The 26,773-nt window shown below is 35.9% G+C and overlaps 1 protein-coding gene across 6 annotated transcripts in view; it reads right to left on the bottom strand.

Moving 5' to 3' along the window:
- Galc (galactosylceramidase) overlaps positions 1-25,307 on the bottom strand; it is a 46,176-nt gene extending 20,869 nt beyond the window's left edge. Inside the window, exons 1-10 of one of the 6 annotated variants that reach the window (XM_063241265.1) lie at positions 25,089-25,307; positions 22,530-22,598; positions 22,160-22,223; positions 20,787-20,900; positions 18,309-18,448; positions 16,349-16,387; positions 14,723-14,853; positions 9,419-9,574; positions 6,403-6,527; positions 4,647-4,774 (exon numbers count right to left, since the gene is read on the bottom strand). In XM_063241265.1, coding sequence (XP_063097335.1) covers positions 4,647-4,774; positions 6,403-6,527; positions 9,419-9,574; positions 14,723-14,853; positions 16,349-16,387; positions 18,309-18,448; positions 20,787-20,900; positions 22,160-22,223; positions 22,530-22,598; positions 25,089-25,295 — 1,173 coding nt within the window. In that variant the 5' untranslated portion in view covers positions 25,296-25,307. Of the gene's footprint in view, positions 1-4,646; positions 4,775-6,402; positions 6,528-9,418; positions 9,575-14,722; positions 14,854-16,348; positions 16,388-18,308; positions 18,449-20,786; positions 20,901-22,159; positions 22,224-22,529; positions 22,599-24,733; positions 24,870-25,088 lie in introns of those variants that run through there. The other 5 variants (XM_003472338.5, XM_063241266.1, XM_063241263.1 and 2 more) reach the window with 5 other exon arrangements.
- Between the last annotated feature and the right edge of the window lie 1,466 nt (positions 25,308-26,773).

The following is a 26,773-nucleotide window of genomic DNA, read 5'->3' as shown; positions in this document are numbered from 1 at the left end:
AAAGAAAGAAAAACATATTTGGAAGAAGAAAATGACACTAGAATGTAACTCAAATCTACAGATTTAAATTAAAAGAATGATAAATAAAATATAGTATAAATACATCCTGGCTTCTCTTCATATAGTTAAAATATGTAAATTTGTACATAAAATAATTTAACAATATTTGATACATATACAATATGTAAACATAAACATAAATAATATATGTTTATAATGCATATAAGTATGATGTACACTACTAAAGTAATTAAAAAAGGGAATAGAGCAACATAAAAATAACTTTTCCATATCTCACTGAGTTCAGTGAATGTAAATCTGAAGTAATTCTGATAAGATGCATGTAATAAACTCTACAACCACCTCTAAAACAAAAAAGTCACAAAAGTACAGTGAAAAAATCATTAAAGGAACTAAAATGTTATATCTAAAAATACTCATTTACTACAAAAGAAGACAGTAGGGGAGGGAGATGGAAAAAATGTACCACACAAAAAATAAAAACTAAGAAGACAGTTATAAATCTAATTTTATCAATATTAACACTGCTAGGAGGTTAAACAATCTAGTCAAAAGTTCAGATTTTTTTACAAAAGCAAAATCCCATATATACTATTCAAAAGATATACTTTAGATCTAAAGACCAAGCAGACTAAAAGTAAAAACGAGGAAAGATATAATGGAAACAACAGAGTGGTAATGCCTAGGAACAGCAGACAAGATATATTTCAAAACAAAGGAAAACCACAGTAGAGACGAAAGTGTCTCTAGTAAACAGGGAAACCTATCAGAAAAATATAGAGGTTATAAACATAGTTACAGCCAGCAAGAAAATCTCAAAATAATATGAGATAAAACCAACAGAATTAGGGAAAAGAAGATGAACACCACGGTAAACCAAACAAACCTAAGAAGCATTTACACAGCACTGCATACAGCAGACCATCCTAAACTACGCATCCCCAGGACAGACCCCCTCTATCCGGCAATGAAATAAAAAATAATAAATTTAAGAGGACTGAATTAACATAAAGTATGTTTGTAATGCAATAAAATGAAAAATCAATAAAAGTAACAGGCAAACTCAAAGGAATGTGGCTATTAAACAACATATTTCCAAAGACTCAATAGGTCAAAGAAAAAAATCACAAGAGAAATAAAAAATACTTTGAGGTGGATAAAAATGGAAATAAAACAAAACTTGTAGGACACACTAAGGTACTATTTACAGACAAATGACAGACATACTATAAAAGCAGTAGTATTTCCAAGCAATAATCTACCACCTTAAGAAATGAAAAAATAATAAAGAGCAAATCAATTCTAAAGGAAACAGAAGAAAAAATAATAAACACTAAAGTGGGAATTACTGCAATAAATAATGAACAGTAGCACATATCAACAAAAGTTAAAGTTGTTCCTTTGAAAACATGAACAAAATTGAACAAATTTTTAGGCAGACTAAAGAGACAGAAGACTCAGATTACTAACATTAAGCATGAAACAAAAACATCTGTACCCACCTCACACAACAAAAATGAAGTACTATGTACAATTACATGTAAATAAAGTGAATAACAGACTGAAATGACAGTTACAGAAAAAAATACATCTATTGAAATAATATAAAATCTGAGTAGATTTACAATTAATTAAAAGATCAGTAAGCCAAACTGTTTGTGAAGGAAAATTCCAAGACCAGTATATTTATGGATGAATTCTACCAATGTCAAACATTTCCCAATTCACTCTAATGGATGATACTCCCAGTTAACAAAATCAGTCAAAGACAATTGCAGATTAATATTTCTTATGAACAGGCACAAAATCATTATAAATACTCTAACTCTGGCAAAAAATGAAAAGGACTGTATGATCATCAGGAATTCATGAGTGCTTCCACTTACAAAAATCTTGCAACATAATACACCATATTATAAGGACAAGACCAGATGAGCATGTCAATAGACACTAACAGCATTTAAAAGGCTCCCCAAACTAAGAATAGAAGGGAATTTCCCATCTTAACTTTTCATTCACTTACCAGAAAGAAAAGAAAAAACCTTACATGTAATAGAGATTGTCTTAAAATCTAAAACAGGAAAAGGATATACAGTCTCACTTCACACTGTACTAAATGTATTATCAAGGACAATTAGAAAAGGAAAAGAAAAAGCATCTAGATTGGAAAAGAAGATATAAAACTAAGTACTGTAACATCATCAAAAAGAATAAAACATAGGAATAACAATTTTAACAAGAAGTGTAAGATGTATTTACTTAAAACTACAAATATAAGAAGGAAATTAAGACAAAATGAATAGAAAGACATCTTATATTCATGCACTGGAATAAATATATGATCTGTGTAAATAGCAATACTCTCCCAATTAACCTACAGATTAAGCAAAATGTCTACCAAAAATGCTTCTTGGTCCCTTCACAGAAACTAATAAGCTGATTCTAAAATTAATTTGGAACTGTGAGGGACATGCAATAGCCAAACAATTTTAAATAAGAACAAAGTTGGAGGACTCACATTTCTGATTCCAAAACTGAACACAGAACTACAGATAACACTGCATCCATCTAAGATCAGATATACAGGCCAGTGAACGGCATGGAAATTCCATAGATACCCTTAAAATTTAATCTCAACCTGCATGCTACACAATTCAAAAGCAAAGGATAGTCTTTTCAATAAATAGTGCAGCAAAATTGGGTAACTACCTACAAGAGTTAAATTGGAAAAGTAGCTAACATCCATTAAGAAATAACATGGATCAAAGACCTAAATGTAAGATTTTAAACTATAAAGACTATTAGAAGAAAACAAGTATAAACTTTTATAACTTTGAATTAAGTTATGGATTCTGAGATTGAATAATAAAAGCACAAAACAGAAAAATAAAGTGGACCTCATCCAGAATTTTAAACTTTTTTATTTCAAACGGCACTGTAAGAATCTGAAAAAGCAACCACAGAATGAGAGAAAATTCTCTGCAAATTATATGTCCAATATATCCAGTAAGAGATTTTTATACAGATTATATACATAAAAAAATCCTTGCAACTTAATAATAACACCACAAATCTCTCAATTTTAAAAGCAGGCAATGCAAATAAATCAACAGTTCTCCCAAAGGAGATACACACTTAGCCAGTAAGCCCATGAAAAGAAGTTTGACATTATCAATCAACAGAAAAATACAAACCAAACTATAGTACAATAAAATCCTACCTCACACCCTCATACACGGCTGGCAATGTAATGCTAACGAAACAATCAAACCAGAACAAAACACAACACTCCTAGTCCTCACCTGTCCACGATCAGATTAGCAGGAAAAATAGGCTTGATTTAACCTTCGTGTGCCAATTAATTTCCACCTCAGGAATTACTGCTCTTTTGTTTCCATTTGGGTAGTAATTTAGCCTGACATTTTGCAGGTCAGGAGCAGTTAAGCTGTGGTTTTGTTTATACACACACCCAAATACAGATTGTGGGAGACCCACACCCAAATGTGGGTTGTACCCCTCTTGCAGCTCCCATAATGACTGTTCCCAGCTCCATGGAGGAGGACTAGCTGTCACTCTTTCTTTGGGAGGGCTCTTGGGTCTTGGGAGGGCTGCTTCTTTCTGCCTGCCTTTGTGTACGGTAAGTCATAAAAAGGCTTGTTTTGATTCTAACTCACCTGTTCGATATATTTGGTTTTTAAAAACCTACAATATTTATTGTTTGCCCTTGCTGAAACCTGATAAAATAGTCTCAAATTTTTAAAGTAGTTTTAAAATATTTTTAAGAGCTCTGTGGTGAGGAGTCAGCCAAATTGTAGGCTGACATTCATCTTATTTTTAGAGCTTCTGGGTAATCTGGATTAGATCCTGCTTCTCCCATGGGAACTTCTTGATCAACTGAAACCCGTGATGATGACAGATGCTACCAGCTGTCTCCCCTCCTCTCTTCTGAACTTCACTGGGCTCTTTAAGAAGCTCAAGTTCTCCGCAGATGGGCACCCCTAAGACCTTTCCACCCGGTTCTGCTCCTCCTTCCTGACTGCGTCACCATCAATCTTTACTTATTCCCCTTTACTTATTCACCATCAATCTTTACTAGGTCCCTGACATGCTCCACTCCAAACCCTGCCCTTCTCCATCCCTCTTTTGACCCATCAGACCTTTTCCCTCCCTGCTGCAGCTTCTGAGCTGCTAGAACTTTAGAGCCCCTTTTCTCAACAGGCTAAAGACCCTCCCAAAGCAACTCCTGCCCTTGTGATGAAAATGGAGAAAACCATTCTCCATGCGATTGTGTATCAGGGTGAGGGAAGGTCCTGCAGGTCTCCTCCACACATTTTAAACGGGTAACTTGACTTTGCCCCACTTGCCAGAAACTCAAGTGCAGTAAAGATGAGAGCAATTTTACATAAACCAGAGAGTTCTGTTGCTTATTTTACTGACTCAGGGCTAAAATTTTAAAACAAAAGCTTTAAGACCTTGGTGTATGCATTCGTGCACGTGTGTGTGTGTGTGTGTGTGTGTGTGTGTGTGTGTGTATAAAACCAAACAACAAATGTGTTCTGTTTTGTATTGTGCTGTTTCCAACACAAAAGAAGTGAGTTAATCCAATATCAACAACCAAAAATTACCATAGTTTCAACGATGATAGTGAGGTTACCTAAGCCATCAGTCAGAGCTACGTAGCTTCCACCTTGCTTTAAATGGCCGACTGTCTTCAGGTAATACCAACCTGGCTGAGTAAACTGAGTGGTATGAGCTACAAAAAAAAGGTAGGGGGAGAAAAAGAGGGCGGTAAGATAAATAAGATGTGATAAAAATGGTAATGATAGGTTTGAAAAAAATACCTACCAATTTTGAGTGGGATAGACTCTAACAAGTTATTTTCTATACTGGGGGAAAGTACTTGGCAAACTCATGTTTCAGTTTTCAAATAATCAATCTAGTTAAAAGCTGGATCTAACTACAGGAAGGCTCTTAGAAACACAGGTAAAATAAATTGGAAAGAGTATATTACATAGTAGTTCACCCAGGTAATCGGGACCAACAATTTCAACACTTAAAGAGGTTAACCAACACAAGCCCAACTTAACTTTTCCATACATTTGGAATTTAAGGAATTTAAGATACTGTCATGAAGGCATAACTAATCTGATTGCAAATCTCTGTGAGAATTTTTAAAACTTACCAAAATCTGGGTTTAAAATTAAAACAAGTTCACTCTGAATTCATAATTTTTTTCTGAAAGTCTTTTACTTGTAAAGAAATTTTTTAAACATATGATTATGATTATTATTATTTTAAAACAAAATGGTCATTGGTTAATATTTTTACAAAAAAGCAGAAAATTTTCAGTATTAATGATAGATTTTAAAATTTTATTTACATTACATTGATTAACATGGTTATATCACTTCATGAAAAAGTGAAACCATGTCATCCATTGTATGATTTCAACTTCCCTTGCAACTAATGCATAACACTGATGCATAACACTGAAAAACTTTTATTTTCAATGAAAATGAATGTATTTATATCCATGTCTTTGACCTATGCAAATTACATCTTGTCTGACAGAGATATTCAATTGATTTTCTCCTGGTTTAAGAAACTCAGCTTGTCTTTGTTTACAGTTCATCTCAAATTTCTTCACTCTCTCAAATTGATGCTGTATTGACTTTTTTTTAAACTAATTCTAACATCTGCCTTGTTCTTTCATAACTCATTAGTAATACAAAAAAATCTTCAGCATGTGCTCATTTTTAACTAAATGAGTCATGATTTTATCATTTTCGGAAAATTGGCCTTTAATAACACATACCAGTAGATTTAAGGAACAATCTAACCATAATATTTCCCATAATGCTTATAATTACTTCACTATTTAATGATTCAATAGCTGTAATATTTGTGGATCGTTTAATATTTGTTATTCATGCATCTTGATTTTGTTAGATTACCATTCTAATCTATAAAAATGTGTCAGTATTAAAAAATAAAGTGCCTCCAAAACAAAGTTTAGGACTTTTAGATAACCTGAGTTGGGAGTTGGAATGAATCTTTATAAACACACCATTTTATTAGCAATTATCCTGATTTGTGATACATACTTAGGTTATTAGCTCTGTCTCCATCAGTAGACACTCCCTGTCCCTCCTCTTTTCCTCTTCCTTCCTTATTATTTTCTAAGGGCCTGGTCTTAGAACAATCAAGTATGAAATACAGAGAGTTGTCTAGTTACACAAAATATTCTTCTAAAACTTAGGCCAAATCTCACAATAGAAATATACTTAAAATATAGACACACACAGAGATTTCACAGTCTCCTTCACATGTTTCCTATTTTGCCTATTAGAAATTAAGGGAGAGAAGGAATCTGCACCATACCTGATACCCAGATAGGAGATTCTATGACATAGTGCCCACTCCACGGCTCTTGGGCAGTCATCAATCCACATCGTCCGTAAGGCAACTCTTGGTAATAACTAGCCACCAAGTTCCAAGCGATGGTACTGAAGATTGGTTTGACAAAAAAAAAAGAAACACCAAAACAATTTGTGATAAAAATGTAAATGTCTAAAAGCCTAGAGGGAAAAGTCTGTATCATATTGGGGTATATAAATGACCACAAAATGACCATTAAAAATGAGAAAACAGAAGTTGCTTTAAAATCACTCACAATGTTAAAAAAAAAAAACTGTGTAAACATTTTTGATGGTCATTCACATAATGAAAAAATACAGATGTACTTTTTTCATGTACGATGCTACAGCCAGAAGATGAATCACACCCTATCAGTACTGGACATGTCACAAATTTGATCAAATAAAAACTTAATCCATACCTGCTTTCCTTTTGACAAGTCAGGCTTCTTAATGTCCCAGTTTCAGGACATAATTTTATGAACTTGACTTTGAACTGTTGCAAAGTTTTACAACTGAAAACTCTTAAGAGTAGACTGTGTGGGTTCAAATCATGGTTCCACCACTTAAACCTCTCTGGACCTCAGTTTCCTCATCTGTAAAATGAGGATGATAACTGTACCTAGCTCACCAAGTCTTTGTGAGGATTAAATGTACTACTGTGTACAGAGTATGAAACAGGATCTTCTACCATTTTGCTTCAGTTGCAATTACTAACTGGATCAGCTTGGTGGTGTGCCCTTTGACCCTACTAGTCCACAGCAGTTTCTGAACCCTAAGATTGTTCTCTATGGTTCTCAGAAAATCCAACCATAAACAGGAAGTTCTCATATCGAGATGCCTCACAGCTAAAAAAACAAAGCTGACTCACAGAATTTCATTCTTCTGATCAGTCCTCATCTATCATAAAAAATATCAGGCATTCTCAGCAAATCAAAGGCTTCTGATTCTCTCAACACAAAGTAGATAAAATAGTCCTAATTGAAACAATAGTCCTAATTAAAACAATAGTCCTAATTTTAAAAAACTACCCATAAACGTGGTAAGACTTCTCATGATTTTTTTAGATTTGCAAGATGTGTGGAATCCTCTCTAGCTAATGACAGAAGTAAAAATGGAAACAAGCTCTCACATTCTCAAACATGTATAAAAGCCTTCACACCCCGTATACCTGTTCCCCCAACATCCCATTTCTAAGCACACATCCTAAGAAATAATTATAGATGTATATAAAAACAACTGCACCAACTGATCCTTTCAGCTTGTATTAAGCTACTAATTAGAAACAACTTTAACTTGTAGGAAAAGGAAAATTCAAAGAAACATTTTCTACATTGCTGTTTCCCAAACTTTGGTGGCATCAGAATCACCTGGAGCACTGGCTAAACAGACAAAACCCCAGAAGCCTTTCCTTCCCCATGGTTAAGTACAGGCGGCTGCCTAGGAATCAGCATCACAAGTGACTCAAGTGCTTCTGAAGGTAAGGCAAATTTGAGAAACACTGCTTTACAGAACAGAATATACATATGCATGAAAAGGATGAAACAGAAATATACTTCAATGTGAGGAAAAGTTCATAATGCCATGCTAAACAGCTTGGATTATATAGTATGTTCTCAATTTTCTATTAAAAATATATACATGTAAATGAAAAATACAACAGATAACAAATTTTTTTTGTCTGTTTCGTTTTTATTGGTACCGGGGATCAAACTCACGACTGCCTGCTTACAAGGCAGGTGCTTATGCCGTTGAGCTAAATCCCCAGCCCACAGATAACAAAATTTTAGGGACAAGTATTTCAGGATGGTAAGATTATAGGTGATTTTGTTTCAATTTTTGTATTTATTTTCAGTTTCTAAATTCTCCTCCAGGAATTGTATCATCGTAATAAGCAAAATGACATGATAAGTACCTTTTCTTTCAAAAAGAGAAGGAGAATTTGCAACGCATAGGTCAACATGCATTAACACTGCAAAAGTAAATATACTGGTTGGCTTTCGCTCTATCATTGCTTTAGAAGGTTAATGTGAATCTAATTGCAATTAATGTGTTGCCAAAGCATTTAAGAAAGGCTTCTTTTAGCAATAACAAGTCATATGCTGCCTTAAGAGCATTGGTTCTGCAAGCATTTAAACAAATTAAGAGATCCCATGGAAGTCAGTCAGCAAACTGGGAAGCAGTTAGTCCACAAACAACTGGTCTAGTCTTTCTGAAAGGTCACTATCATACACACATACACACACACACACACACACACACACACATAAAATGGTGAGGATGGAAACTAGTGTACATTGAAAAAGGACTTGAAGCCCATAAATTTTTCCCCTGGTACTGGGGGTTAAACCCAGAACGCCTCCTATGTCCTAGGCAAGTACTCTGCTATTGAGATACATCCCCAGCCCAAAGGCTATACAACAATTTTTAAATGCAATGCATGAGTTTGACTGCATCTTTCTATTTAAAAAAAGGCAGGGACTATAAATGAGATTTTAAAGGACAATTAGGAAAATCTGAACATAGACTGAATATGAGAAATATTTTTAAATGTTCATACGTATGAAAATAACATTTAATCATGTAAGAGAATATCTTTATGCTTTGAAGACCCACAATAAAATGGTTAGATTGCAGTGTCGTGAATATGAGGTCATTTATAAGTACTAAACAAAATATATGCATGCAGCTTTTCAAAACTCAAGTAACTACATGCATTTTACTATACAAATTATACTTCAATAAAGCGCAACATTACTTAATGTAGACTAAATTCAAATATAGAAAAATAGGTATAGATTTGATGCAAAGTAGGTTTACATGTAGGTGTGATTGAAGGAAATAAGGCAAAAATGTTTAGAATCATTGAGTCAAGGTTGTGAGTATGGAGAAGTGCACTGTACTTCTTTCTTAAAAATTTACTAATTGTGATTTTTTAAATTTGTTACAATAAAAACTCTAAAAGCTTTTTAATAACTTACGAAGTCATATTGCCATTGACATAATTCTGATTTAATATGCGGCCCCAACAGCCTGCACCCACGTCATTATTTAAAGTGCTAAAATCTTCAGAAGACCAAAGTTTCTTCTTAGTCAGCTTTGCATGCTGGGATACATGCGTGCCAGGATAATGAGCCCTAGAAAAGAGGGTAAAAGTAAGGTAAGGAAAAAGCAAGTATTTCCATAACAATAAAGTAACTAAATAATTTAAAAAGCAAAAGGAAGTGGGAAGATTAATAGTAGTATATTTTAATATAACCAAAATTATGATTCATATAAAGCGATTTTACCATTTTATTTTTTAAGTAACAAATCTCCAAGATTCAGTGTGTATCTGACAAGACACCTAAACTTAGGCTTGCCACATTTCCAGTGCTCCTGTAGTGAGACATATGTGCCTAATGTCTACTGTTCTGGACACTGCAAGTCTAGCATCTGACAATTTCACACACTGGGGCAAACGACCCCTCAGGAGTGGTACAGGCTGACCATGGAGATGAGCTGTGTGAAGCAGAATCCAAACTGAGTAAGACAGCAACACTCAGAGTGAAGGGGAGAACACTCAACAACCGGTGTAACAGCAGCAGACACGGACCCCAGAAAGCACGGAGCAACAAAAACCTACAGGCACAGCACAAGCCAGGCACACGGTGAAGGGGGCCGGCAGGGAGGTGCGCTCTCTCCAAGGAGGCGGGAGCCTCTATCTCCTGAACAAAAGTCCAGTCCACCACAGTGACAAGACGTGGAAACAACCCAAAGGACTGTACACACACACACACACACACACACACACACACACACACCACTGAATGAAGTCACACAATTCCTTATCAGGGAAACTAAGAGGCTTGTCTACAGTCACCTAGGTCATTCTGACCCAGCAGGGCAGGTTCTGCAGATTGTCCACCACCCAAAAACATAATAAAAAATCTCAATAAAAACCTTTTCTTCTTATCACAACTGTCACACAACGTATAAACATGACTCACCTCTTATCACCACGAATTAAAGCTCCGTGTGGCTCTTATCAGCCAACACATTGTAACAACCAGTTTGCTGTAACTGCCTGTTGTTTTTTTGAATCTCTAAAATCCAGGGCTAAACTTGAATTGAGGTTGATTCATTAATAAGGAACAGACTGACAAACTGTGGTATATTCTTGTATCTAAGTGCTTTACAACAATAATAACAATAACAAGACCTATATTGATCATGAGTTAATCTTACAAATATAATTTTGGCCAAAGTAATAGACACTATGAGATGAGATTTTAATAAACTTTTTAAACATGCAAAATTAGTCTGTCAGAAGTCATAGTAGTAGTTACCACTATAATAAAGGAGAGGTTGGTGAACAGACAGGTTTCCAAGGAAAACTTCTTATGTACTGAAAATTTTCTAGGTGGAGGTTCTATTGGTGTGTTTAAGGTGATACTCAGTTATACGCTTACGATTTGGACATGTGGCAATGTATGTATTTATGTATGTTGTATTTAATTTAAAACTTTTTAAGGAAGTGAAATTTTTTAAACATGGACATGAGAAATTAAAGATTTTTTTTTCGGTCTTTTTTTGAGGCAGAGTTTCACTATACAGTTCTGGCTGGCCTTGAACTCAGAGATTCTCCTGCCTCAGCCTCCCGAGATTACAGGTGTGTGCCACTGCACCCATCTGAAAGACTTACTTTTTAAAAAGAGAAAACATTTTAAAAGATTGAAATTTTAAAAAAAGAAAGCACACTAGAAGGAACACAGGAAAGAAAAACATAGTTTAAAAAATAGTAAGGGAGAAAATACTAAGGATAAAAGTACAGAAAACCAAAGAGAAATATAGAGATTTAAAAACTGTGAGAAATAACAGAATAAAAGTACAAGGAAAGATGACCTACTAGAACATCTAAAAAGAAAACCAAAAGGATGGAGCAGAAAAATTGAAAGGGCATATACTATTTATTTAGTATTGATAAATGGTATAAACTATTAAACTTCATAGATAAATCAAAATGCTCTTTAGACAATGAGAACTGTACCACATCACTTATCAGGAAAAGAAACTAAGCCTGCACTTAGGTATCTGAGAGGCAACATTTAACGTAAGTAACCAGTAGAGTAATGTTACGATACTCATCAAGGATTGACGGAAAGCACTTTGAAGCAGTGCTGAGCAGGCTTCAGAATCATCAACTGACTTTCCAAATTAACTTCTGAGTCTGCCAGGCCTCGGCGACTTGCCCAGAGATCCCATAACTGGTGTGCAGAAAACAGAACTCTCCATGCCCGGGGTCAGAGAAGAGACCTGTCTGTGACACTGTGATGCCTCTAAAGGCAAGATAACACTGCAGTTGAGGGCAATAAATAAATCTCACCCAGAACTCAGGGCAACACTGCCATCCTTACAGATCCAAGCAGTTCCCTAAGTAAGCAAAGATTCACTGCCTGACCTGTCTTTGTTCCCTCTTCTAAAGGCCTTGTTCACGATCACACCTTTTGCCTCCGATACTCCATGCACTTTCCTATATGCTAAAAAATTGTAGGCAATCCGGAGAAGTGTTCTGCCTTGGCTCTAAAAAGCTCTTGTCTTCCTGGACCCAGACAGGCCACTTCATTGTCTCTTTTATTTTATCCTTCACTATTCACTTGCCCAGGAGCTTCAGAGACCGCAGCCCACAATAAAGGGTAGCAACTAGCCAAACTTTCTTTAAGAATTAAGGTTATAGATAATCAGTACTAATAAACATTAAGAAACAAAGAAACACTGCTTTTATAATCGCTAAGAAAACTCAATTAGATATTAAGCTTCCAACCCAAGAAACTAAGAGCAAAACTTCAGCAAAAGATTCTTAAAATCAAAACTAAGTATATTTAATAGTAGAGCTACAATCAAAGTCATTAAATAGCATATATGCATTACGTGACTGGCTAATACACAACTAATGTAGCTAAAACAACAGACAGGAAGTGGGTGATAGGGCAAGTAAGTTTGTTAACCAGGACTCTCTAGAAGTAAACAATTAGCCGGATTTAGCTCAGCAGCATAAGTGCCTGCATGGCGAGTGTGCAGTCCTGAGTGTGATCCCAATACCCCCCCAAAAAATAAAGTAGTAAACGATTATAATTTGTAAGTGACAGATCAAGACAGTAGAAGCTTGCTCTCACAGAGGAGTATGAAAGTTAACACACTAACATAATTATGCAAATTAAGATTCCATAATAGGAGGAAAAGCCAGGGAAGCAATATTCAAATAAACCAAAACTGTAGTTAGCAAATAAATTGCTTTCCTAAGCCAGCAGACAATACCTTAAAAAAGAAGAAATAGATTACTAGTATAAAGCAGTTTCTCAACTTCAGCACTATTGACCTTCTGGGCTGGATTATTTTCTGAAAAGTTGAGACAGGGAAACTGTCCTATGCATCAGAGAGGAATGTGTTAGAGATATTCCTAGCCCTACCTATAAAAGGCAAACAGTACCCCCCATCTAACTGTGAAAGTTAAAAATATCTTGACATTACCAAATGTTTTTAAACTAGAATAAAGAAAAGAAGTCACATAGCAAAACATTTTGCATTAGTAAATACATAAATCATCCAATAGCAAAAGACGTCAGGGTAACAGGAAACACAAACATCGTATCAAAAACTATAATTAACCTTAATTTATTCATTAAAACATGAAGATTTTTCAGAGTGAGCAAAATCTAATTTTATGCAAAAAATGAACCTAAAGCAAAATGTCCTTGAAAGGTAGAGTGAAAGGCAACACAAATGAAAAGAAAGCAGGAGTTGGGGCTGGGGATTTAGCTCAGTGGCATAAGCGCCTGCCTTGCAAGCAGGCAGTCGTGCCTGGTACCGGTATTAAAAAAAAAAAAAAAAAAAAAAAAAAAGAAAGCAGGAGTTTCTTAATTAGGTACAAAACAGAAGCCAATCCAAGAAGCACTAAATGAAACAAAGCATTAAACGACATTTTCTAATAACAGTTAACAAATCATAATGAAGATAATACAACCTTGTTTTCCCGCAAGACATGAGCTATTTGTGAAAGTTGTAATGATAAAAGCAATTCATTTTAATTTTAATGTATAAAATGTTGGAAAATAAATGTGCAAACATGTTACCTCCCTTGCATAAAAAAAAATCAATAAGCCCAAACCTAATCTAGATTTCTCTACCAATTTCCATGGAGGAATAGGATATATGAACATGTTAAAGTAAACCACAAGGTTGAAATCAGTAAAATTTAAAGTGTGACAAACTTTACAAGAAAAACAACCTAGTTTCTTCAACAAAATAAAAGAAAAAATGACCAATTTAAAGATTAGAAGATACTTAAATATCAACCAATCATAATGTACAAATCCTAAATGAATACAGATTCAACTAAACAAAATTATAAAATAATAATTATAGCTATCTGATAATATCAAGAACCTATTACATTTTTAGGTGTACTAAAGGCACTGTTTATGGCAAAAGAAACTTTTATCTTTAGCCAAACTGAAGTATCATTCACTAATTTTATCTTTCACTAAAATGTGGTAGATTTTATGAAAAAAATAATATTCAAAATTTGTTTCAAATTAATGAAGAGAGGAAGCAAACAATATAAGAATGGACCAGAATGGCAGATAGAAAACTGGCCAGAAGTTCTTAAGATTTCTAAGGCTGAGAGATTGGAACACTGACATTCACTACATTATTCTATGTATTTTTCTGGTAGTTTCAAAATTTTCATTTAAAAAAAAAGCATTTTCAGAGAACACAGTAGTCCCAAGAGAAAAGACCAAATACTATACATATAGGTATTCTGTTTTTCAAAGGTTCATAAACTTTGACATAATGGATAAAATACAAATTCACTTTAAAAAAAAATAATGCTGAGTCCAGTGAGCTCAGAGCCCAAAGAGCTGAACAGAACAAATGGAATAAGGAACAGGGTTCAAATCTACTCTACTCTGAGGATATAGGATAGGGCCAGGGATTTAGCTCAGTAACATAAGCACCTGCCTGGCAAGCTCAATGTCATAAGTTTGATCCCAGGTACAAAAAACAAATTAAGGATATATAATAAAGTTATAGTCAGAGGATACATCAAACTGACTCACTTTTTTAAAAGTTGCTAGTAAATTTTATCATATAGAAAGATGTTCAAATAATACATTTCAAAAAGAAAGCAATGAACTATGAGCTATAAATGCTTTAGTTCAGTAAACACCTTACCAACAGGGCAAAAGGCAAAAATAAAAACACAGCCAATACCAGAGCAAGCACAAAATTAAAGCAGGCCTTACCCAATCACATCAATCACTCTGAAGAGTTCAGGGTCTCGCAGAATAAATGATGAAATAGGCTCCCACAGATTATCACTTGCTATGATATTCACTTGCTGGAGACCTTGAGAGTCCAGCATCCTCCTTAATACCTTTTGACAAGCAAAAAGAACATGGGAAAGTTACGAAGGAGTGTTTAGCTATTGAATGATGATGAAAAAAGCTGAAGTAACTGTTATGGTTTGCCTATACATCCCCCCAACCACCTCATGCGATCAAAGACTTTTTTCAGAGGTGGCAGAATCTAGAGTGTGTGACTGATTGGTGGAGCAATGCTGGGACTAAGAGTGCTGGATTGAAGGGTGGCTGACCACTGGATCAATGCACTGCTTGGATTAGCACAGCCCTAATCTCAGCAGCTTGGAGGGAGCATGGCAGAGGCAGAAAGATGTTGCTAAGTCTCAGCTGTCAACCCTGCTGTCTTCTGCCACCAGGAACTGTTGCCCCTCTGCCATCGCCAATTATAGACTAAAACCTCTAAAAACTGTGAGCTAAATAAGACTTTTCTCTATTATCTTTGGGTGCCAAGTATTTTGTCTCAGCAGTGAGAGAAAAGAAACTAAGACAGTGTCTTCAAGCTCGGTATGCTAGATGATGATTTCAGTATTTTCAAAATACTATCATCCTCGTCATGGACTATTACACTAAACATGCACTAACTTGAGTTTTGTTCTTGATGTTCCCATCAGCCCTGCACTTGGAGCATTTACAACACTGCACCAACAATCCTTGATAACGATTTCAATGCTTTCCCTCTATATCCAGTCCATGCCACTCACCAACACATTCTTACTCTCTAATGGAACCACTAAGTTATATGGTGCAAGGCACAGTGGACCCTCTCAAATCTATGCCCTCTCTTCTCTGCAACTACAGATTAGTGAAAATGTGACACTAGTTTAGTGAACATGTTAACTTGCAGATTGGGTTCAAACCATAGTACTCAGGGAAAACTACATGAAATGTAAACCAGTGAATAGCTCAATCTGAAAAGCAAATGCTAAATACAAATGCTAAAAACCAAATAGCTATTTGGTTTCCAGTGATAAGAATTACTATTTTCAGCTTTTTACTTCATGAAAAATAGTAATAATAGTACTTAAAATGAGTTTATAAAAATTAAAATGATGCAAGTATACATCAAAAGTGGCTCAAAACTATTATCTGCACATGTAAATGCTACCTCTTTGCTGATTATGCTTTAATATCAGAAATGCAAACATTATTGAGATTTTAATTTTATGCACAGTATAATTAGTATAATAGATATAATTAATTAGTATAATAGATATAATTAATATAATATAAATTAATTTATAATATAATAGCAATTAGTGTAATACAAAACTGTTGCTAAGGGCTGGGGATTTAGCTCAGTGGCATAAGTGCCTGCCTTGCAAGCAGGCAGTGTGAGTTTGATCCCTGGTACCAATAAAAACGAAAAAGACAAAAAAAAATTATAAAAAAAAAAAACTGTTGCTAAAAGTATGGTGCTTCTACTATAAGATTCCTACTGATTTCTGTAATGTGGACTAAAAAGTTATTTATGAATATCTTTAAAACTGAAAAATACTTAATTGTACAGACCTTTATGTAACTAGTATCAAATGTTCTTTCATTCCAAATCTGCAAAACAAAAAGTCAGAAAGTCTGAATTGAAAGTTTTCAAATATCAGAAAGTAGATGTCATCAGTAAGATGCCACTTCTCATGGCATTTTTTATCTGATAATAACTTTTCATTTTTCTTACTTTTAGGAATATGTTCCCATAGAATTTATAGATACTTATAAAACAACACAACTTTTTAAAATTAAAATGTTATCTTTAAAACCTCCAAATATTTGGTAGACATATTTTTAAAGCCATTTATTCTAGAGATTTACAAAAATTACATACATATTCATTCAACAAATACTGAGAGGTTAGTGTGTGCCAGAACTGTAACAGGCACTGGAAACTTAAAGAGATATGAGGATTTCTCTGTCATTCTGATGAGATACCCATTATATCTGAAAGCCAAGTAAAAATAAGGACCCTTATAGAAGGAACATTCTGAAGCACACAGGGATTCACAGTGTGCTAGAACACAAAAGCACACTCTTAATGAGGAAAGATGAAAGGAGACATGTAAGTCTCAGGTTCATAATCATAAAGTCTGGAGTTTCTACACCTCTGGTTTTACAGTTTGAAAAAAAAATTATTAATAAAGGAGATAAGTTTAGAATCCAGGAGCAATTTTTAATCAAAGATGCTCCTTATCATGTGATTAAGTCTAGATGAGATACAAATTTCTCCTTATTTACCAGAAACATCGTCTAAATATTACTGTACTACAACAAAAAGCTGTGCTCACCGTGGCAGCACATACACTATAATAAAAGTTATTAGATCCAGTCCTACACTGAGGCTCACTATGGGTTTAAAATGCTCTAGCATTTAGGAAAGCTCTCAAATACAAATTAATTTTCAGTTATAATGTAGAAAAGGAAAACAAGTACATTCATGTTTCCTAGAGCCCTGGGTTCACCCTCATGCTCTGATTATCCTGTGATTCTACAGTTCATCTGTCCCAGGTCTGTCTACCAAACTGAACTCAAGAGTTTACGAACCTTCAGATCCCTAAAACAAGACACTCAGAGTTCTGCAGCACAGTAGGAGCTCAGTGAATGCTAGCTCCTTAATGATTTCATTGAAAATATCAGTTTGGGCAGATGGAACATTAATAGGCCAATGGTTATGGAGACCCACCATGTGTAAGCACAAGGTTGTGGCAGGTACAATGCAGTCTGAGGCATGCTCCAGCTGGTCAACATACTAGCTCCGAAAATACATGTTTTATACTTTTTAAATTATTAAAAGATGCCATGCAATCATTTAGGACATGGGAAGGCAGATTCTATCCAGCCTGTAAAATCTAAGCCACCGCCTGGTATTTCCACTAACTGAAATCTAAAAATAGCTTTTACTTTACGTTTTAAATGGTTATAAAAATTATCATAAAGTATCTTTTATAGGAGCCGGAGATTTAACTTAGTGGCATAAGTGCCTGCCCTGCAAGCGCAAGGTTGTGAGTTCCATCCCCAGTACCAAAATATATATACCACCTTTAGACTCACAAACCCCAAGATATTTGTACTCTGACCCTTTAAAGGGAAGTTTGCAAATGCCTAACTGAAGACAATAATTGAGGTGCAGAGAATAAAGTGAAAACAATCATTAAAATAGACAGGAAACACAGTTCTCTATGAGGAGCAGAGAAACACAGAAAGCTTTGAAGCAAGAAAATTTAGGTTAGGGTGCTTTAGAAAACATTTAAAATGTAGTTAGGAAATGGTATATATTCAGCACAGCTTCAAAAGTGGGAAGATATGGATGAGCAAAGTTCAGTAATAAAGTCACATGTAGTTAATTTGTGTTTTTATCAGACACCATCAAAAAACAGTTTCACAACACAAAATAATCAGTCAACAAATTGCTGCAAAATCAAATTACTTTTAAAAATTATGCAATCTCAAAAATTATACATATAATAAATACATTACTAACTCCAATGTAATCTATGTCCAAATCATGATAATGCTTGGCGCCCAAAATCCAGCTCACAACATAGTAGGCAGTCAGCTGAATATTTACGTAAGGCCAACTGTAACCTTTTCCCAGCCATCCAGGGAATGACCATGGCAACCCTGTAGAGAAAAGAAAGAGCCAAAGGTGGAATAGGTAAAACTATGCCGTGCTACTGAAAAGAAAACCAACCCAAAAAACAGGCAAATAAAAGGGCCATATATACCTGACCAAATAAAGAATTATATACTCTAATCACTGGTACGCTTTATCAACTTAGAAATTCAGGAAGCTTAACTAAATAACTCAGCAGATCTACACCCTAGGGTGTAGAGGACATGCCCTTATCACCCTAGGAGTTGTTCACTGTCCCAATTTAAGGGTTTAGAAGTTTAAGTGACTCAGCAGGGGGCAAGGGTTCTCACTTTATAAACATCCTGAGTCTGTGCAAGAGAAGAGCACTCCTTGGGTGAGCCCATAAGCACTCACACCTTATACATAAGAGAGAAAAAGAGGCTTGTTTCTCCCTCTTTTGCTCTTGCTTTTTCTGTCTTCAGCTGCCATGAACGGCTACCCCTCTACCATGCCGTTCTGCCTTGGAGCCAGTTTATTACAGACTGAAACCTCCACAAACCGTAAGCTAATTAAAGCTATCCTTCCTTAATTTTGAGTGTTGGGTAATTTGTCCCAGCAATGAGAGAAAAATAACTAAGATATATACCACACACAAATCCTTGAAATCTCTTCTACTGTATGGATACCATAATTTCTTAATGATTCACTGAGTCAGATCCCATAATTCTAAATGTTCTTTCAAGAAAATGAAATAAAAAGCACAATAAGCACTTTACTCAGACATTTACTAACTGGAAGAAATGTATATTTTAACATCTTTTACTTTCAGGATGTTTAATATTAAGTTTCTATTCTCTGAGGTCAAATCTAAAGAATTGTGACAGCCTTATGCTACCTACCCCTATGAGTCAATCATAACACACAATTCTCATTTCATGAGTGTCTTCTTATAATTTAAGGCTACTAAAAATATACATAGGTCAGGCAATCAAATTTGGCAAAATTGAGCTTGTCTTTATATGAATATAAATGCCAAAGGCTCAACAGAGAAATGTAACTTTGTTAAATGCTATATATCAAGAAAGTCCTAGTCTTCCAATAACCCTGGTTAGTAAAATTTTAAAATGTGAATAGTAGAAAACCACTAATTAAAATTCTAAATTCTCTGTCACTAACATATAGTTCCATATCCATTAAATATATTGACAATCTATTTCACCACTGAAAAAACTCTAAATCAAAATGATAACCTGCTTATTTTTCTAATCTAATTTATTGCATAAAAAGGCAAATGTAAAGGCCTGCCACTGTAAGTCTTTGTTTGGACAGTGGTTTAGCAAGCCAGATTTTGTCAATGTAAATGAGGCTTGACCTTTGGAACAATCTGTGGGGGAGTAAGTGCCCAATTCAATGATGCTTTTACTGTGTTCAACATTTCTGCAATCTCTCACAAAAGTTCATTTAAAAGAACAAGTCACTCTTCAGTTTCTTTTCTTTTTTAATTCAGAAATTATTGGGTCAGGATTTAGCTCAGCAGCACAAGCACCTGCCTGGCACGTGTGAGGTCATGAGTTCAACCTCTGGTACCACAAAAAAAAAAAAAAAAGAAAGAAAGAAAGAAAGAAAGAAATTATTACTCTTTTCCTTTAGTTTTTAAATAAATTGAAATCAAGTTCTCAAAATTCATTTTACTTAAGTCTTTTTCAAAATACCAAACTGATTTCAAATAGTGAGCGTATCTCACCGCTCTAGATGTCCGAAATACTTTATAGGCTCTGTAGGCATTGCTACGGAACAGTGAAATAAGTTAGTACCACTTGAGCAATTAGCCAATGATCCTGCCACTGGAACCTAACCTGATACAGGGAAGGACTGAGGAATGGACTATACAATGTCCCAGTTTTTGGAAGAATGACCTGTATGTCACTGAGGCTTAAGAACAAACAGTGCTCATGTATATACATATTCTAAAATTGAGATCTGCTACTTACATATAATATACAAGTCTGTAAAGAAATAGTATTGCTCTTGTGCAAATTTTGATGACAGATTTTTGTCTAATTACATAGTTTAATTGCCATAGGGAGGGGCAGAACGGACTTTGTTTTAAACCTGAGTTTGCAACTTCCTATCTGTGACCGTAACTTCTCTAAACCTCACCCTTCTATAAAAACAAGAATTAACAACTTACTCCAGATGTATTATAAAGAGCCAACACAATATACAAATGTAAACAATGATCATTATTGTTTTGCCACTGCTAGCATACTGGTAATATTAACAACATTCTTAGCATCTTAGTGTTAATAAAAATCCTACCAGCAAGATTCAGAATTTGAGAGTTAAAGATAAGAGACTGCAGGAGCTATAAGTATAATACATTACCTATAAGAATAATATCAGGGTTCCTCTTTTTAGCTTCCTTCATTAACCACCACTCATATCCTCGAAAATAATTCTCATCTAGTGCATAGTGCATGTGGGAAGGTTCAGTGCCATCTGAATAGGACGAGAGAAAAAGGAGGAAGTAAGCCATGAATGGTGTTTCTATGACCTTTTACACACACACTTCACAAAGCAGTATTCCAATTCTATATTTGAAGTTGTTCAAATAAGAATAAGCTTATGAACTTGAAAGTGGATAATCAACACATATCATTTCATCTTTTTTCTTTATTGTAAGCACTATAAGGTTTCCAGGAGTAAAACCACAACTTGCTATATTAAGGGAAATCTTAACACCTTATATAACTGAAAATTCCAAGCACTATATCCTGCTGGACTTTTTGGTCTTTCTGAGGTTTTAAGATCCCCATTAAATAGATTAAATAAATGCTAATACCACCACCCACATATATGTCTGTTAAAAAGTTATTTTCAGGGGCTGAGGATTTAGCTCAGTGGCATAAGCGCCTGCCTTGCAAGCCTGTGGTTGTGAGTTCGATCCCTGGTACCAGTGAAAATACAAATTACAAAAAAATAAATAAATAAAAAGTTATTTTCAAATCACTAGCAGAAAGACAAGTATTCATAAAACATTCTAGTCTATAGTTAATTATAATGGGATCTAATTCAGAAATGACTAGTTATTATTTTTTCTTCTTCCTGGAAACCAGAGAGTTATAAACTGCCAGTTAATGACATATACTACCCAAAGCTGATCAAAATGGTAACCACAAAGATTGAAGATTTAGTGGTTAAAGCAATTGGGAAGCCAGGCATAGTGGGGCATGTCTGTATATCAGCACTCTGTAAGGCTGAGGGAAGGGTATGCAAGTCTGAGCCCAGTTTGGGCAATTCAGAGATTTAGTAAGACAGTGAAAATATCATACAATACAAATAATTTTATTTTTAATATAACAAAAAGCATATAAATTCACTAGTTATATTTCCGAAATATTTTAAAGTTAATTAACGTCTTAAAAGTTCTAAAACAATTATTTTCTTTTAACATCGCCACAAAATTTCAAACTGTCTCCGCGCTCTCTCTAGTACACTTTTTAGAAAACTGGATTTTCTTTACCCCTTATTACTTCAATTCAATAATCAAAAGTCTGAAAACTATTTTGAAAAATTTGTATTTCAATATACTATAAATTTTCTAAATAATTACAGGTAGGAATAAAAAGGAACAATGTATTAGCAACAACCAAACTCAAAGAGCTAATATTATTTGTGTTCTAAAATCATACTCCAGAACTCCAAATATAAGTTAAAATGTTGGAGGAAAAAAATTCTACTTCTCCAAATACTCCTACCTGTTGTTTGCCCGTCACCACCTATTTCAACTTTTAGAATATGCAAAGAGGCACCAAAGTTTGGCTGTTGGGAAAAAATTAACACTATTAACACTGTGTTTCATCTTGGCTGTAGAACAAAGTAACAGTATCAAAACTGTCTCACGATATAAAACTTCAAATAATCACTAATAACTACCTTTAATTTTACAGATCAGAAAACAGAATCAAAATTCGTTTGAAGCAAAACTTTAAAGACCATCTTATTCCAAAAGTAATTTGCCATTTTCTCCAAAAGCTAAAATTGTGAAGCTCATAAATTCTATGGCTGAAGTTCACTACACAGTTCCTAAAACATCACTGTACTATTAAATAATTATTTTCTCCTTACCTTAAAGAGATAATCCAATATTTCAGAACGATAGGGCTCTGGGTAATTTACCAGAAGGCGGGAAGTGGCCTGCAAAAAAATTTTCAAAAGGATGAATATGTATCTATAATTCCCAAAATGAATATGCATAACATCTGGGATATTCCTACCTAGCCAGTTTTTGGGCAAGACCAAGTTGTGCAAAATCACTTCCTACGCTTGCCAGACTTTGCTTTGCCAATCACTACACAGCTGGCACTGTTTTTATTTTTTTTCTACAACATATAAAACATTCTCTTCTGCTGAGATAATAGTTGGGTGTAAGTTTGGATCACTGAAGACTTTTATTGAATACTATGCACTTATCTTGACATTTAAATTTGTCAACAATATTCCAGTGCTAGGATGAGTGTCTGAAGCTCAAGATAATTTTCCCACTCAGCATCTTACAAGAAAACATTTTAAGCAGCAATACTAAAAAAAGAGCAATAGTTTTTATAAGTTGTGCTATTACTAAGAAAGAGCAAACAACAAACCACACCAGGCTTTACTTAAGAAACCTCACACAGCCTTGGCCTCAGAAAGAATAGAAAGCTACTGTCAAAAGTGCAGGGTCTACAGTCATACCTAGACCATGCCTGACGACTGCTTAAAAAAAAAAAAAGAAAATCACAAAACCTATAATGAGTGACAGAACTCAGAAGGCACTAGACAACCTTCCTAAGCCCATATTCTTAACTACTAGACCAAAATGCCTGCCCTAAGACACGAAAATGAAATGAGACCATTCTAAGTACTTACTGCCACAAACTGTGCTAGGTATAAAGAGTTTCATTAAAAACAACAGAAAAATTAATTACAATGCTGTAAGCATTTAATGAACCTGTAAGAACCTGTAAGATGAATAATGCACTATCCCTTTGGCTCACTAGTAATTGCTGGGTGTCTTATCAGATTAGCTAGGTCTTTCCAATTCTAGGTTTATGAAATTGTTCTTCTCATTGTAATTGTAAATTAGGCTAAATAAAGATTTCCATTTTCAGAAAGCTTACATACCAGATTTAATATCACCTAAAGGTATCAGGAGAGACTGGGCTCTTACCTTATGAAATACCGGTTATTTCGGGTTTAAACCAAGATAATAATATTAGTAGTAATAATAATAATAAGTAAAAAACATAAATAAATGCCCACCAATGTGGGTCACTGGCCCACAGGTTACCCCTGAAATATTTACCAAGATCTTTAGGTAACATTTGAAATTAGAAAACAAAAATGTAGATTTCAAGAAGCCAGGGTAAAGGGAAAGTTTTTTTTTCTCCCAGTAGAAAGGTCACAGTCATGAACAGACTATCTGCAGAATCAACCGCGCAAGCAAACATTCAAGCTTGTTCTGAGTTGAAAGACGCATGTTTCCTGTGACTTAACCTAACAAAACCAGAAGTTTAAGAGTCGATCCTATTTTCTAATCAAATTATCTCTCGACGTTATCTGGGATACAAGATTTTTTTTTTAAAAACCCTCTCATTCTCATTGAAAGACCTGGCAACATAAACCCCAGTGGCCCAAAGGTTAGAAACAACAACAAAAAAGCAAAATAAAGACATGGGTTACAGAGTGTTAAAGGGCAAATGCTGTTAGGACCCAAGAATGACCCTGGCACCGAGGAAAGCTCCTGGTCTGGCGGTGGAGGCCACCAGTTGGCAAGTTGGGAAAACTAAAAATGCCCAGCTGTACCCATTCCCAAGGACACACAAAGCTAAACTGGCTTTCTGTTTCCTTTCAAACAATGAATGCCAACTAAATATCCTGGTAGGAATCCCGAACATCAAGTAAAAACTAAGGAAATCTGAAAGTACGAACTTTAAAATAACATACCAATATTGTGTTGTAACAAACACTACCATTCTAAGATGGAATGTTAATAAAGAAACTGGCTATAAGTTATACAACAACACAGCACTGTCTTCGTAGCCTTTCTGTGTATCCAAAACTACTCTAAAATTTTAAAAAAAAAAAAATTATGCTCTCTAGATCTTTAAACAGGAAAAATCTCTCTCCATACCCAGGATGAGAACTGAGTAGTGTTTTCTTTTTTAAACGCAAATTCTCAGCCAGCTCCAGAAATACAAAGTTAGAAGTGGGAAGACAGAAATGCACCCTAAAAGTGAAAGGCCAACTATTTCCCACGGTCTCCCACAAAGAAATTGCCACCAGGGACTCACCAAGCGTCCTTCTGGGGTTGTCTTTCTCTACACCCCAGGACCACCGGACCCCAAGAATGCTACATGATCACCACAATGGTTCCCAGGGCCTCCATTGGGGCGATTCGACCCCCCTGAGCTCTGCCCAGTCCTGGACCTGCACCTGTCACAGTCCTGGGACTCTCGCACACCCCGACTCCCCCTACAGGGCATCTTCGGTCCCGGCCGGGGGCCAATGGAAGCCGCCCTGAACCCGAGGGCGTCCAAACGCGGGCAACGCGCGGAGGCTGCGGGTCTGCGCTGGACTGGACCGGATGGCGCAGGACGGGGCGGGATGCGGCGGCCCCGAAGTTCCCCGCGCATCCCCGCCGCTCACCCCGCCGCCGCTGACCGCGCCGATGCCGTCGAACTCCCGGCCCAGCCCGTCGGAGTCGTCGAGCACGTAGGCACCGCCGGACGCCAGCAGCGCACACAGCAGCAGGGACACTACGGTGCGGCCTGCCGAACCCGCGGCAGCCGTCATAGCTTCCACTCGGCGTTGCCGGGACGCCTCCGGTGAACTCCCGACCATTGTGTAGGTCATATGACTCCAGCACCCAGGGAGGCGTGTCCGCCGCTGCCATGATAGAGAAGGGCAGGGGGCTGCTGACGCCGGCACCGCCATCTTGAGTAAGGGCGGCGGGCAGCTGCATTAGCGTTTAGGGAAGATTGAGCAAACTTTCTTTTGAGGCTTGTGGCAGGGATGCGGTCGCCTTCACGGATGTTCGCCTCGGTTTCTCTTCCAGCCTCACGTGATGAAATATGTCAACCAAGGGAAAGTGGCTGTCGAAAGTCTGGCAAAAGAGGTTCTACCTCTTTTGGACCTGTCCCAGCATATGAGGATGCGTCTATTTCGCAGCAGTCTGTAACGGAACAAGAAGGAGAAGCAGGCTGTTAGCTCCTAACGAAGCCCAAGTTCAACTGACATCTTAATTGAGTCACTTTGCTCCCAGGCATGGGAGAATATTAAATAACAGGCAATCAATAAACCTTAGACAGATGCATTACATACTTGGCAAATGCCAGCTTTTTGAAAAGGTTTGTTAACTACCACGTATAGCCAAAGCATTTGATAGGTTTGAAGGAGTTAAGAATATGCCACTCAAAAATATACAGCTGTAGGATACTATTTTGAAGTGAAAGCATCTTTTAAAAACAGCATGTGCAAGATCATTCTGACTTTTATTTTGTTTCTTAAAAGCAAGATAAAATTCCCATATGAAAGATATCCTCAGCATCAAATAACATTCTTAGCAAGAAGGGAAAGTCAAAGACCAGGGAAAATCTTTGCAAATAAGTCCTGGTAAATTAACCCTTGACCTTTCTCTAGTCAATTATATTAGCCCAAGCCTTTTGGTTTACATTTCACAATTTGACTGGTTTTTGGTCCAAATCAGTGTTCAAGTGATTGATTCTAACCCAATTTTTGGATCTTCATTTCCTTATGAGGGCTTCCGTGCCATATAAACTTGAATATACTTGTATTCTTCTGTCCTATTAATCTGCTTCATGTCTATGCAAGTTTTGGGCCAAGACACTAAGAAGATAGAATCCCTTACAGCCTTGTAAGCTGTATTCCCTGACAGTTAACACGAATCCAAGCTGATAACCCTAAATAGCAAAATTGTGAATTACCCTGGAATTTCTGTCACATCAGGCATGGACTTGAGACTTCTGATTCCCTTGTTATTGGAGGGAAATGAAGAGATTTTGAAAAGCTGCAAAGAAAATTTTCTCACTCAATCCTTCTCTGCCTTGACAGAAGCATGAAATCAGTTACTAGTACCCAAACAAGGCCCTGACATGGCAAGGAGAAAACTCACTGACTTTAAAGCACATAAAGGTGCTTCTGCGCAGCCCCATTTGGAACCTGACAGTTCTGTCCCTTTACCATAAACATAAATTTAAGTTTTAGGAGCACAGTTGTATGAGGAGATCAAATCTCTGTCTGGAAAGTCCTATAAACAGCCTCATCAGGCCACCTACATTCCCTAAGTTATTACTGGGCAATATACTGTGTTT

Source organism: Cavia porcellus, unplaced genomic scaffold (genome assembly GCF_034190915.1).
Source record: "Cavia porcellus strain 051 isolate PalLab524CR breed Dunkin Hartley unplaced genomic scaffold, mCavPor4.1 scaffold_31, whole genome shotgun sequence".
Classification (NCBI taxonomy): Eukaryota; Metazoa; Chordata; class Mammalia; order Rodentia; family Caviidae; genus Cavia; species Cavia porcellus.
The sequence above is the reverse complement of the archived record's forward strand: the minus strand, read 5'-3'. Positions and strand labels throughout refer to the sequence as shown.